Here is a 15806-nt window from a genome sequence, read left to right on the forward strand (position 1 = left end):
CGATTCGATTCCGATTATTGAAGTCCCGATTCGATTACAGTCGATTTTCGATTATTAACGATTCTCGATTACCGATTATTGATTTTCCATTTCACAACAGTAAACGAAAATACACTAGATCAACATATGATTATATTAGCAGCAGCAACATTTTGGTATTAATTGCACTTTTTATTTGTTTGATATTCATTGAAAATATAATGATGGTTAGTGAGGACATGCAAACATGCTTGTTGTCTACTACTTAGGCAACTCATTATCTTTACATTTATTAACTTTAAAAATTTTTTCAAAAGCAATTTTGTTGCATTATAATGCAAATGCACCTGGTTCTATTAATTGACAGCATTAAAATGTATTTTGTGATTTCCTTCAATTGAAAATATTTGAAGCAAGTTTGGGGGACTTGAAGGGCACCCGATTAAGAGAATCACCTAGAAATTCAAAAGAACAGCATTTATCTGAAATAGAAAGCTTTTGTAACATTAAACAATACCGTTCAAATGTTTGAAGTCGGTAAGAATTTTTATTTAATTTTTTGGGCAATAGAAAAAAGAAATCTATACTTTTATTCATCAAGGATAAATTAAGTTGATCAAAAGTTAAAGTACAAGACATTTATAATGTTACAAATCGATTATCTGAAGCTTTTGTGTGTGACTATAAATAATTTGCTTTAAAAGTACAAATTAATGACCCATAAAGAATTAATGCACAATATATTTTATTAACATTACAAAGAACGACCAGGAAAATAAATGTGTGCTTGAACTAGGAGCATACTTGTAGTAAATAAATAATATAACGACTGGTGCAGCCGAGTGTTTTTCCTCCTCTGGCTGGAAAGGTGTCATATGGCTTATCATATTTGTCGTGTTTCCGTCGTTGGTTTTATTCCACAAAGCGTACAACTAGTGCGGCTCTTGTCCAGCTCCTTTCCCCCTTCAACTTCAGAAGCCAAAATATTTCCACACGTCAGCTTTTAACCTAACAAGGAAAGTGTTTGGATCTCGCGTGCCATCTCATCTCTATTATGTGCACGCCACAGACGGTCCCGCCACTGCACTTCCGCGCTTTAGAGTTCCGTCTTTCGCGTTCCGTCAATATTACGTTATTATAAATACATATAAAACATTTTTTTTTTAATCGATTTTTTGACATTTGTGAATCGATTCAGGATCGTCCACGTCCGCATCGCGATGCATCGTTAATCGATTTTTTTCCCCACCCCTACTTGCCACGCTACGCGGTCTGGCGTTCAGAAAAGAACAGTTTATTTTTAATGTATGTGTTATTTATTTTCTCCCCAACAATCCTGGATCGATTCAGAGAATTTCAGAATCGAGTCTGAGCTTAGTTTTTAAACACAGATGCGTGATGACGCTGCGCGTGCTTTAGAAACGAACCGTGTTCTGCTTGCTTCTATGTTCTCTCTCTCTCTCTCGCTCTCTCTCTCTCTCTCTCTCTTCCTCACTCACACACACGACACCGCTAGAACCTTCCGAAACATAGTAACGTTATGTCATAAAGTTCGGGGTTCAACCGAATTACAAGGACATTCGCGGGCTTCATTGAACAGGTTTTGCCGCTTTGTTTGATGTTATAACGGTACTCTTGCAGTGCACGTTCTCTGCCGCGGGAATTTTCCTTACAAATGCTTCACAGAGGCATTATTTATGTGTTTTGGAATGCAGTTGACTTGTATATTAAAACTATGAAAATCACTGAGAAGGCTGCTTTCATTTTAAAATACTAACGCGTGCTTTATGAAGAGCGCTCGTGCATGCGGCCGTGAGCCGTGAACATTGGTTAAATGTGCATAAACGTGCATGCCAAAATGCTTTTATGACGCGAAATTAATGTAAACACGGTCAGTTATATCTTAAACCAACAGGACAAACCACATTTACTATTTCAAAAGAGATATGTGCATTAGTGTGAATGCAGCTTATCATATCTAAACTGAGGGGAAATCACTCCAGCTCTTGAATGAAAAACATTCAGACAGCCTACTTTTAAATACTGAGACCACTCTTTCTTTATTGCTTGTAATGCTTTTTTTGTTTCTCTTTATTTACTAGCTTTTATATTTTGAAGCTATATTATTTTATATAGCCTATTTAAAATTCTTAACATGTAATTGGTTTAATTAAATGTTTTTTTTAATATATTTATTTTTTAAAGTATGTGTTTTTACACATGTAATTAAATATATATTTTAAGTGTTATTAAGATTAATTAAAAGAAAAAAAGTAGGTCAGATCATGAGCTACCTAAAGATTCCCATCCCTACTGTACAATGATTTATTGCTTGTCTTTGTCCACTAATACAGAAGGTAAAAAACTTTATTTTTAAATCGCATATTAAATCGCAATCGCAATATTGGTAAAAAAAAAAAAAAAAAAAAAAAAAAAAAAATCGCAATTAGATTATTTTCCATAATCGTTCAGCCCTACTCAGTACCGACTGCTATACGTATACGCCCCAAAGGCAGGGCGGGGATATGCAGCTCATTTGCATTTAAGGTGGTATACCCCCCGAAACAGCTAATTTTTAAGCAGGCCCCAAAATGACATTTTCAAATGGTTATAATAAATTAACTGTGGGGTATTTTGAGCTGAAACTTCACAAATACATTCTGGGGACACCCGAGACCAATATTACATCTTGTAAAAAGGGGCATAATAGGTGCCCTTTAATAGGTATTTATTGAATTTATACTAAAATGTGTCGATGAAATCAGGGTGGGAATTATGTAATTTTAGGGGCAAGGCCATTTGGCCTCCACCTTTTCTTTTTTTTTTTAGGGGCACCAAGGCCATATGACAGGGCACAAAGGCCATTGAGTACAATTCGATGGTTTTCCCATTCAGATTAATACCATAACATCCTAATTTGGAATAAGACATGAATGAATTTTTTAATAAAAAATAAAAAAAACATTTTTTAATGAGAGAGAGAGAGATTACATTCTAGAAGGTAAAAAAGTCAGACCGAAAATATAGTATTTTATGTATATTGCAACGATGATAAAGTCTATTGATTATCAAAACATTATACATATAATCTATTATTATGAAAATGCCTGACATGGCTTGAAGAACACAGGTAAGTCAAATATCATTGCAAAAAATGTTTATTGTCTTCAAAACGACATAATCTGCATGTTACAGCGATCTATTAAATCTTTTTGGTTTTCATGCATTGTCGAACGCTCTTCTTCATGTGTTTCAAATATGGACTATAATGTTCAGTAGAGCGCCCACAGCGCTCATAATGATTTAATCGACGCATTTGGCTATAAATTCAATGAAATATTATTCCTGTCAATAGAAATCTGATGTAAACTGAGAATACATCAATATTTCGCCAAATCTGCACACTTTTGAGCTAAAAGCCGTGAGGGACGTTGTTTTGTGAATCGCTGTCATGACGACAGCACAGGAGGGGTTTTTTTTATGAATGGGAACGTCTGACGCAAATTAAGACATGACTGTCTGTCAATATAAATTTCTCAGAATACAGTAGTGGTCAAAGACTGACACGTGAGTCTTATATCTTTTTAATAATGTATAGTTTGTCAAGGTAAAAACATTAAATCTTATAGTAACTTTGAACTATTAAAAAATAAAACACTTGTGCGCGGACGCACTGGAAACGGTTAACAGGTTTAAGATAACGGTAAGTGTTACGTTCAGTCAAATCCTAACCTTAACCACATTAATCATCACCGGCTTAGCTTGTTTGCTATGCTAATATTTGCCTGAGAGTCGTTCTTCTGTTGGTGCTGACATTACATGCTTCTTTCACTGCTGTTTTGAGGCGTGAGATCATCGACATGATTATGACACTGCACCTGCACGAATCCACAAACTAATTGAAGTTCAGAGACTTCTTGGGTGGCTCGCTGTAATTCAAAGCAAGCCCTTTATGCTGCACAGGCACTTTATACATGGAACTTGGACAGGGCCATGGCACACAGGCCACTGTGGCCGTAGGATGATTTCTTTTTTCACGGGGCATGACGGGAAAAAGTGTAGGGCAACGGCGGCCATAGCCGTGGTATAATTCCCGCTTCTTACTGAGATGTGCTGTGTTTTCAATTCATACCAATAGCCTGAGGGCGCTCTCTGCACAGAATATTCGTACCGAGCCGTTTGTACCGAGCTGATGCAGTTTGTAGCGAGCTAATAAATGGTTTGAGTGGTAGAGATCAAACAAGTAGCGCAATTTCATTCGACGTTTGGTGTGCAAACATTATATTGAACATTTATTAAACTTGTTAGAGGAAAATTTTTTTCAATAATTATCATTTTATCGCCTAGATCTATACTCCTTGCATTTTCAACCCAAAAAAGCAGTTATGATTTGTGTTTTTGTATCGTTTTTACTTCTATTTTTTCCCAATTAATTGAGCAACTACAATAAGAATTTTACAAACCAAAATATATTTTTTTTTATCTGAAACCAAACTAGATCACAGAAGATTGTAGGGTTTGAAGAAATTAGGGTTTGAAACCCTATGAACAGCCTGTGAATAGCCAGTCGTTAGTAGCTATAATGCAGACAAAAAAAAAAATATTTAAAGCCATAATCAGGCTGGAGAGGTGTGAATGTGTGCATGGGGAGACAGACTGAATGGGGCTCGTTTGCACCACAAAACAATAGAGACAATAGACTGAATAGATGACTTAGAAGATTACTTAACATCAGCTTGCATTTTAGAGTATAATCAAAATAAAGTAATTTGACATGATCTTGGAAAAACGTTTAACTAAATAAAGTTTTAGACTTATCATTTTAAGATTTTAAATATAAAATGGTCACACATATATGGCTTTAGCTGCAGTGCATTTCTAGATTGCTACAGGGCCAACTTCCATTTTATTTTCATGAAGATGTTTCATAAAAACAAATTTCTAATAGCTTTACAAAACTTTGAAGCCATTTATAATTGTTGTTTTTTTTCATTATGACTAATTAATTCTACATTTAAAATAAACGGCCAGGTGTCATTCAGATAACTGGTGTTTGTCATTGTCTAGCATCTATTCAGTCTATTGACTCTATTGTGTTGGGGTACAAACGAGCCCTATTAAGTGGTCAGTCTCCCCTGCACACATTAACACCTCTCCAGCCTGTTTATGGCTCTATATATGCTTTTCTTTTGTCTACATTATAATCACTAAAGGACTGGCTATTCACTGTTTCGAGCAGTCATTTCTTTTATCAAAGTTCTCACTTCACTATGAAACTGTATCAATTGACCTTTTTAGAAAAAAATAAATAAATAAATTAACATTTCAGTAAGCATTTATATTTAGAAAAAAACAGATGGGGAGGCAGGTGCACCTAGAGCTAGCTAGCATATTAGCTTAGCACACCATCAATACACAAGAATTTATAATATTTGTTCCAAACTTACTTTATAACGCAAGTCGAGTGTTTTAAATAACCTTTTGTGATCTGATTTAGCTTCAGATAATAAAAAAAAAATGATACAGAAAATATATAATTTTATAGTATTCGTGACAATGATAAAGTCTATTTCGATTAGCATTACATTATGAATATAGCTATTATTTTGAATATACCTGACAGGGCTCGAAGAACACGTAAATCAAATATCATTGCAATCATGTTTATTGTCTTCAAACATCTTTATCTGCATGTTACAGCAATCTCTGTTAGCTTTGTTGGTCAGGCAGTGACTGGAATGTCACATGATTATGGCTCTTCTTCGTGTGTACCATATATGGACTATACGGTGCATAGGGTGCCCTCAGGCTGCTGGTATGGACTGAACACAGTACATCAGAGTATCCAGCGCTCAAAGATTACATGGACACATTTGGGTATAAATTCAATAAATATTATTCTTGTCTATAGAAATATGATGTAAACCTATGAGAATCTATCAATATTTTTCCAAATCTGCACATTGTGGAGCTAAAAGCCCTGAGGGACATCGTTTTGTCAAGCGCTGTCAAGACAACACAGGAGTTTTTTTTCTGAATGGGAGCGGCTGACGCTCATAATTCATATTAAAAGAATAGATTCATTTTTTAATTACATAACTCCTGACACAAATTAAGACAACTGTCACTATAAGTTTCTCGTAATACAATAGTGGACAAATACTGAAACTTGAGTCTTATATCTTTTTAAAGGTGCCATATGGGATAATTGAGGTAAAAACATCCAAAAAATGAACTACACACATCAAAAGAATGAGAAGAAATAAGTGCAATGATGTCATTTAAAACCTGACAAGTTATAGTGCTGCCGAGATATAAACCTAAATTAGCATGCTAAATTACTAGCCCCGGCCCGGCAGGTGTCGTAATACCAGTTTCGGCCATGGGAGGCGGTATGCGGGCGGGCAACGTTACCATCAGCCAAACTGATGTACACGAGTGAGTCGCGCTCGCGCCGGCTTGTGTGTACTTGAACCTGATGTCAGTCATGTGGAAATACAGCCCACTACTAAATTTCAGTTCAGGGATGAGTTAAAAAAAATGATTGGTCGACATTATGCATGAGGAATACATTTTGGTAAGTTGTAACATATCTTTCAACAGTGTTCTTGTTCTTTTACCATTAGCTAGTAGAGATGATCGGTTCACGTGCGCTAGGGATCTGTCGTCTAACATTTTTACAAGCGCCAAAACTGCATTTATTGTTTGAATTGCGTAATAAAATTGACAGAATCCGAGAGCTGAGATCGGTCTCTGTCCTTTTCTGTGCATGACAAAATTGATGTGGCATGAGAGTGTGTGAAAAGTTGTGTCTCACAGTGAATTTGTGAGAGTTGGCAGCTCTGAAACGCGCTAGCTTGGTCCACATCAGGGAATGCTGTCTGTCAAATTAATTCAAACTAATGATAAAAATGTAACATGAACAAAACGAATACCATAAACTAGAAATGCCTGGGGTTTAATTTTCCCATATCGTCGAAATGCACCGACTTGTCTATGAGACGGCCTTTATAATTTAGTATTGATATGTTGTTCATTTAGTCTCTAATCTCTGAAAATCTCCAAATGATCCACATGAAACTGCGGTCTTCCAACCTTTCACTATCGTGTCAATTGATTTGATTAAAATGCACGAGGGAGACAGAGCAACACAGCGCTCGCCCGTGTTGTTTGAAGACATGAGTGCGCGCAGCCGCGGAGGTATTTTTCTGGAGGTATACTGCCCCCATTTGGTATGGAATATGGGGTATGATTTGATTTTTTATCCCAGAGGGCACCTTTAATGATGTTTGTTAAGATAATAACTTTAAATATGATAGTAACTTTGAACTATAAAAAAAAAAAAAAAAAAAAAAAAAAAAACGCTTCAGTGTGCCAGCGCTCTGGCAACAATTAAGAGGTTAATATATTCTATTAAGAAAAAATACCAATTTATAGCAAAATGTCTGTAAATTGTTTTGAATTATCACTAGCCATCCCTTATTTTGTTCAATTATTTGAATGATCAAATACTGAGTAACAAAAATATTTGCATTGTGTTCCCTTTCTAACCAAATGCTATAGTTTGATTGTAATCATAATGCAAAACCTGATAATTATCAAAAAAATTGATAAAAAAATTAATTAGTTGTCTTTTATAATATCTAATTGTATATCTAAATAAATAAAAAACGAATAAGATGGAGAAATCATGTCTAAAACAACAACAGGAATCAAAAAGCCTTCCTATGTATTTATATAGGAAGCTATAGGCAGCCTACAGGCTGTACAGGACATTGCACACATGTAACTATTTTTTTAAAGCCACAAGGTGGCGCTCATCTACTTGAAGATTTTTTTTATTAAGCTGGCACTATTTTGATAAAAATAAACATAAAATAAAAAAAAAAATATTAATTCTAATGGAAAAAATAGCTCTTAAAAATTATATAAGTAATGCAAAATATAAAAAACTCTGAAAATTCTTAATAATAATCAGAAAATATTATAGAACAAAAATATATTTGAACGGTTATCCTGGGGAAAAGTAAAGTTAAATTTTAAGGCTTCGTTTTTGACCGGGAGGAAGCTAAGTGTAATCCATTTACGAAGAAGCCCAGAGGGTTAAAGATGAACTGAAAAAAAAAAAAAAAAAAAAAAAAAAAGACGATGAAAACGTGTTTGACAATTAAAAGTAAATTACACTAAACATTTTAATAAAAAATATTAATATAGCTTTTTATAAGCAACGCAAAATTGCGCTTGTTAGCGCTGGCAATTTCGATGACGTCACTGGCATGGTAGGACCCGCGGAGCTCCATAAACAACAGCTGCAGTTCCCATATACACACTTTTAACGGCATGAATTACGCATTTGAGCCCGCGAGGGACAGGCCGGTAGTGTCTGACTACCACCACATGGAGGACGATCAGTTTTAGGCTTCACTTACAGTACAGGATTGTTTGGGGAGAAGTGACTGTGGGAGCGAGCACTGTGGAGTATGCATAATGCACAGGAGTCGATCTTTTGCAGAGAGGTCAACCTGGATCATATATTGATCGGCGAAAAAAGGAATCACCGTCGTGCACCGTTCATTTCGGATGCTGTTCGGTGAGAGAAACGTGTTGGAGGAGGCTATGCTGTCTCTAATGGATGTCCGAGCTGAGGCGCGAGCGCCCCATCAGTAGCAGGGTATTTTATGAATAGCAACTAGGCTGGGCTAACTTGTTATACTTTTCTCAGACTGTTTAGATTAACAGCGTACTGGCAGTTCACTCTATGTGCGAGGGTGCATTTAGAAAGGAGAATCCCATCCTTTACCGTGAACTATACATCAGGAATCTTTTCCCCTCAGCCGAATATCAAGGATTCGTGTAACGTTAACGTGATGTGTTGAACTTGTAACTTGTGTAAATAAAACATTTAATGCAGACATTGTCAGACGTTTCATGTACTCATTGACGAAAGTACATATCTCTAGATAGTGTGTCGCTAAAAATTCTGTTTCTTCAGTCATGTCAGCGCGCCTCAGACTGTTTACAAGCTACAGCTGTTCTGCTGGTGCGGGTAGGTAGCGAGTGGCTTACCATGCCAGTGACGTAGTCGAATGTTGAAATCCAACATGGTGGCGCCCGTGTAACAAAAACAACACTTTCAATGTACCATTTTATCCCTTTTAACAAATTCTGCCATTTTAAAAATTGTACCAATGATAATTAATAAAATACATCTGTTATGTCACCTTTTTCCAAATTTCAGTTCAGTTCATCTTTAAACTTGAAATAAATAAGATTTGACATTTATCTTGATAATTGTCAATATTGCCAACAAAACAAAAACAGTGCCACTCTTGATATATCACATTATGGCATATCACATTCTCTCAAAATTGCATTGTTAGAATTCATATAAATAAAAAAGGTTACCATCCAACTGGTGAGTAAAAGTTTCATAAACTCACCAATCCACATGAACCCTAGTTTAACATATTAGGCCACATCACACAGTGATGCAGACTCTCTGGACTCAAGTGGATGGTCAATAATCAGCTAGCACAATGAAGATAAACATCAACAATATTACACAACCCCTAGTGAATAAGATGGAATATCGGGATTAAGGATGGAGCATCACACCTTTGCAAGATCCAGCAGAGAGGTGGGGGAATCCTACCACAGCTACATGAGCCTCATCAAGCACAACAGCAGCACCAGATTTCAGTTCTTCCTCCCCCAGAGGCAGATTAAGACGCAGGGAGCGAGGTAGAGCCTGGACACCTTCAGCTACTGTTGCTGAACTTCTGAGTGGCAACACGCTCTCATACAAGCTGCCATTCAAATCTGAAATAATGCAGAGTCATTGGGTTGCTATTAGTACAAAATTGTCTCTCTGGTAAGATGATAATAAATTAAGAGACTTACACAAGTACAACAGGTGTATGTTACAACCCCTGCATGTGGCAGAGAAACTGATAGGTGCAGAGAGACCAGGTTCAGTCTCAATTCTGTGTTTCACAAGGGTGTTGGGGTTAAATCTTTGAGCATAAAGCCAGTGCTCTCCTCTCTGAAACGAACACAAAACCTTAGAGTTGATTTACAGGTTCCCCTCACTATGCACAGATAGAACAAAAGATCAACAATGATTCAAAAAGACTTCAGAGAGAACCTGTTCTGTGTTGAACAAAACAACAAGCTGGTGCTCTGCCTTAACAACAGTACTCCATCTGTGAAAAAGAGAAAGAAATTTAATAAGGAAACTTGCACTTAATTTAAAATAAGTCTTTGCAGAAAATAGCATTGGACATCAAGTAGTGAGCTAATGCAGTTATCTGTTAGTATTAGCTTATAATTGAATATTAACTTAGTATTAGGGATGTCCCGATCCGATCACGTGATCGGAAATCGGGCCCGATCACGTGTTTTCAGACTCAATCGGAATCGGACGTTACCTCCCGATCAGGACTCGGATATACATGTATATTATATTCTTAGTATTTTTAAAACACATCAATAGTTATGCGGAGGAACAGAGTGCCCTGTGACGCAATGGCTGCGTGGCGGCATCTCAGCTGCGTGGCGTGTCCGTTTTTATTTCGGCTCCCATGTTAACAGGATAGAGCTTGCAGACTGCCTGAGTGACACGCAAGTCTCAGGCACGCTCGAGCCGCGCGGAAAACGCATGCATGCTAGAAATAGAAATGACGCCTATTTTTCACGCGACACACAAGCGTTGGAAGTGTTTCCAGGCAAATTAGAATAGGAAAAGATGTTTATATGTTGTTTTGTACACGAATACATATTAATAAATTAAATGTTGATGGTTGAAAGTCTAGGTTGACAAATTCTGATATAAATAGGCTATAATTCAAAAATAAATAAATAAATATAGCTGCAAGCAGCCATTACCGGGGCCAAGCACAATCAGACGACAAGACATGCCAACATTGCTGAAAATGTCAGACCAACTGCAACAATGAACAATTAAAGACATTTAAAGACAATTGTAGGCGAAATGGCTGAAAATCCATTAAATCATATTTTTATTTACAGTTTCTATGATTTATCACTTTCGACCAATAGGTGGCGCAGTTACAAAACTGATGTGGTCAGAGTGAAGTGACAATGACACATATAAAGTTTGGTGTCAATGTCAAGGTATTGCAGAGATAAAGCCTGAATAGTGCTTTTAGCATCATGCCTCAATTTTTCTGCTGCGCTATACGAAAACGGTTTAATCAATCGACACGAAAAATATTTTGAGTACCTTCAGGGGATGGTGTTCACACATTCTGAGTTTGTAATATTACACCAATGCATTTGTTTAGTATAGCATTTAAATCACAAAACTGTATTGAAGTCAATGGGAATTTCACGTTTTGTTCTATTATAGCACCCCCAAGAGGCTCAGTCCCACAATTTTTTTTATGCGTCCTCAGAGTGAGCCCATACATGTGTCAATTTTACTGAAAATCTCAATTCGCTTCAGAGTTATAGACATTTATATGAAAAAACACGTAAAAATGACCGACACATGACTTTGTTTGAATTTTACTACCCCTTACTATCAATATTTTCGCATTTGGGCATAGGCGTATAGCTATCGACCTATGTTTCCAATTTTCTGACAGTGGTTTCGTCTCGATCGAACAGCGGTTTCGAAGATATCGCCAAATGTTTTTTTTTTTCACGCTAAATTGCTACACTACACCAACCGTAAGACAAAACCCAGCATGTGTGGTATCGTTGGACTCGGCAACGAGTCAGGAACTCAAAAATATGACTCCCGTGAAAATAAGTTTACCAAACCCAAAGTTATAAGCATTTGGAAAAAAATTCACACCTTGGTGGCGCTGTTTCGAAACTTCTCAGGCTCCTTCAGGGAATCGTACTGATGACCCATACAGAGTTTCGTAACAATTCGCTCATGCGTTCAAAAAATACAGCATTTTAGCACATAATTCAAAATGGCCGACAGCCAAAACGTCGACATGACGCCCTGAATCTAAGAAGACCATATTTATGATTTTTGAAAAAAACTGCTCAGAAGTTATGAGCAAAAATAGCCATTTCTCATATCTCCGGACCGGTAGGTGGCGCAGCGCCGAAAAACGAATCGGTTACCTAACGTAACCTCGGTTCTCTCTAGATGAGGGAACGAGTATTGCGTAAGCTAGCTTACGCTACGGGAAAGATTCATCTTTGCTGAGAAGTTGAAGCCAAAAAATTATTTGTAATCATTGTCAACGCAGTCTCTCTGAGGCAGACCATGAGCGGACTAGCTAACAGCTCATTGGTTTGCTCAGAGAGAATGCACGAACCTATGGGAGAGCGGCGCTGAGCCCGCGGCCAATGAGCGGACGGCGCTCGCTCATTGCGTCAGAGCCCGCCGAAAGGGGCGTGGCTACAGTGTATAAAAGTAGCTCTCCCAGACTCGTTCGTCGATTCTTCAGCATGAAGCGAAATGCTGGTGGCGCAAGCACGGCCGGGAACGCAATACTCGTTCCCTCATCTAGAGAGAACCGAGGTTACGTTAGGTAACCGATTCGTTCTCTTACGAGAGGTTCTCTCGTATTGCGTAAGCTAGCTTATGCTACGGGAACATCTGGTCAACACCGTGCGCGCTATGTAACCACTAAACATCCCAGGGGGAAAACACACCGGGGGAATCTTAAGTGGACGAAGAGAATAAGGCGGCCAGCATAGCGGCCGTTATCATCTAGTGCAAAACGCCCTAAAGGCGGCCGGCGTAGCGGGCCGTGAAAGTATAATGCATAAGCACATAGGGGAAACACAAGGGGCGAGCCGGTTGTAATAGAACTCCCAATAGTGCGGCTTCCTATAGGAGAGCTGTATAGTACTAGACCGCCAGAATTTTAGCCTGTAAGGCGGGAACTTCCAAGTTATAGAATCTGACAAAAGTGGAGGGGGAGGCCCATCCCGCAGCCACACAAATGTCGTGAATGGAAATTCCGCAGGACCATGCCCACGATGAGGCCATGCCTCTGGTGGAATGAGCCCTGATGCCCAGTGGGCAAGGCAGGTCTTTTGAGGCATAAGCAGAGGCAATCGCATCTACTATCCACCTGGATAGTGTCTGTTTCGAGGCGGCTAATCCCTTGGTGCGGCCACCGAACGACACAAACAGCTGCTCCGAGCGTCTGAACGCAGCAACCCGTGTAGTGTACACTCTGAGAGCCCGAACCAGGCAGAGGCGATCAGCGTCATGTTCGCTATCGGATGCAGGCAGCGCCGATAGAGAGATCACTTGCGCCCTGAAGGGGGTACCAACCGCTTTCGGAACATAACCGTGTCTAGGTTTCAGAATGACGATGGAGTCATTAGGTCCAAACTCAAGGCACGCGGCGCTTGAAGACAGCGCGTGAATGTCCCCCACACGTTTTACTGAGGCGAGTGCAGTCAGAAAAACGGTTTTTAGCGAGAGGTATTTTAGTTCCACGGACTCGAGTGGTTCAAACGGTGGGGCTTTTAAAGCTTCTAGGACTATAGAAAGATCCCAGACCGGCACCGTGGGGGGGCGAGGGGGGGGTTCATCCTTCTGGCTCCCCTGAGGAAGCGGATGATTAGCTCGTCTTTGCCCAAAGACTGGGCGCGCCGGGGTTCAACGAACGCCGCGACGGCTGCCACGTAAACCTTTAGAGTGGATGGGGACCTGTCCTTATCCAGCATCTCCTGAAGGAACACGAGCAAAGACGAAACCTCGCACGCCCGTGGGTCCAAATTTTTGTCGGTGCACCATCTAGAGAACACAGACCATTTAGCAGCATAGAGCTTTCTGGTAGATTCCGCTCTGGCGTGTTTGATCGTGTTCAGAACCCCTTCTGGCAATTCGACGCGTAGTCGTTGGTCACCCATGCATGAAGCGCCCAGCGCTGTGGATGGGGATGCCAGATCGAGCCGCGGGCTTGAGTGAGGAGATCTGCTCTGATTGGAATGGGCCACGGGGCTGTCCGTGACAGCTGCGTAAGCTCCGGGAACCAAATCTGATTCTCCCAGCGCGGGGCTATGAGGAGCACCGAGTGGCGTGAGTCCCTGATTCTCTGAATGACCTGCGGTAGCAGAGAAATCGGGGGAAAAGCATAGAGTTGGCGGCGGGGCCAATCCTGGGCTAACGCGTCCTCGCTCTTTGAAAAGAATATCGGGCAGTGAGCGTTCTCTTCTGACACGGAAAGATCTACCTCCGCTCTGCCGAATAGGCGCCACAGCGTTTGGACTGTATGAGTGTGCAGGGACCATTCTCCGGGGGAGACAAGGTTCCTGGACAGCATGTCTGGGCCGTCGTTCAGATGGCCCGGTACGTGCGTCGCTCTGAGCGAAAGCAGGTGACTCTGGGACCACAATAGGATGCGGCGCATCAGATGAAAGAGATTCTTGGATCTGACCCCGCCCTGACGGTTGATGTAAGATACCACGGCCGTATTGTCTGAGCGAATCAGGACGTGGTGACCGTGTATGCGCGGGAGGAAAAACAGCAGCGCGTTCTCGACCGCGATCATTTCCAGACACTTTATGTGTAGGGAACTCTCCTGGCTCGACCACTGGCCGGCGGCCGGTGAGCCCTCGCAGACCGCACCCCAACCCGAGTTGGATGCGTCTGTCGAGATGACTTTTCGGCGAGAAAAGGTTCCCATGGTAACGCCCTTCTGAAAACACTAGATTACTGACCATGGCTGCAGTGCAGAGATACATGTCTGAGTAATCTTAATAATCTGGCGGCCCGTAGTCCACTCGCGGTGGGATACGCGGCTCTTTAACCAGAGTTGAAGGGGGCGCATGTGCAGAAGACCCAGCTGTAGCACAGCGGAGGCTGAGGCCATATAACCCAGCCTCCTCTGAAAAGATTTCAGGGATGTGTGGGTACCCATCCGAAAAGAGGCGGCTAGACGCTGAACACGGCGAGCGCGCTGTGTGGATAAGCGAGCCGTCATTGTGATAGAGTTCAAATCTATTCCAAGGAATGAAATAGTTTGACTGGGCTGGAGAGAGCTCTTTGTCCAGTTGACAGAGAGTCCCAGCGCTTTCAGATGGTTTCCCGTCTGGGAATCTGCTAGAATCAGCCAGTCGTCCAGATAGTTTAGAATGCGCAGCCCCTGACTCCGCAGGGGAGCGAGCACTGTATCCATGCACTTCGTGAACGTACGGGGTGCTAAGGATAGGCCGAACGGGAGAACGGCATATTGGTAAACCTGACCCTCGAAGGCGAAACGTAGGAATGGCCTGTGATGAGGGTTTATCTGGATCTGAAAATAGGCGTCTTTCAGGTCTAGAGAGATGAACCAGTCCCCCTGGCGGACGTGCGCGAGGAGTTTCTTGACTGTGAGCATTTTGAACGGTCTCTTCATGAGCGCTTTGTTCAAAGCCCTGAGATCTAAAATCGGCCTGAGGCCGCCGTCTTTCTTGGGAACCAGAAAGTAACGGCCGTAGAACCCCGACTCGGTCATAGATGGCGGGACTCTCTCTATTGCGCCTTTCTGCAGCAGCTTGGCTATTTCTGAGCGAAGCGTGTTCATAGCAGCTGGGCTGACAGTGGATTCGAGCCGAACGCACGAACGTGGCGGGCGGCGACGAAACTGTAATCGATAGCCATTCTTTATGATGCTTAAGACCCACGGGGAGATGCCGGGGATGGCTTCCCACGCTTCGCAGCATGCGGCTAGCGGTTGAATGGCGATTTCGCCCTGGTTGCTGCACATAGCGGGCTGGACACTGGGTGTGGGCGCGCTTAAAATGTGAGTGGCAACGGGACTTGCACTCAGAGAGGAGTTTATTGGCCGTGTGACAGAGCAAGCAGAGGGGGGACACGCGCATGGGCTCGTGGACGTGTTTTTGTT

At 40.9% G+C, this 15806-nt stretch overlaps 1 protein-coding gene across 1 annotated transcript in view; it reads right to left on the minus strand.

Moving 5' to 3' along the window:
* The window catches only part of nol11 (nucleolar protein 11), a 93226-nt gene that overhangs the window by 26945 nt on the left and 50475 nt on the right, over positions 1–15806 (minus strand). The window contains exons 5-7 of the mRNA XM_039693820.2: positions 10124–10181; positions 9880–10021; positions 9595–9798 (exon numbers count right to left, since the gene is read on the minus strand). Of these exons, the coding sequence (XP_039549754.1) occupies positions 9595–9798; positions 9880–10021; positions 10124–10181 (404 nt within the window). The remainder of the gene's footprint in view (positions 1–9594; positions 9799–9879; positions 10022–10123; positions 10182–15806) is intronic.

The sequence above is a fragment of the Pimephales promelas genome, chromosome 8 (assembly GCF_988280905.1).
Source record: "Pimephales promelas chromosome 8, fPimPro1.hap1.1, whole genome shotgun sequence".
Classification (NCBI taxonomy): domain Eukaryota; kingdom Metazoa; phylum Chordata; class Actinopteri; order Cypriniformes; family Leuciscidae; genus Pimephales; species Pimephales promelas.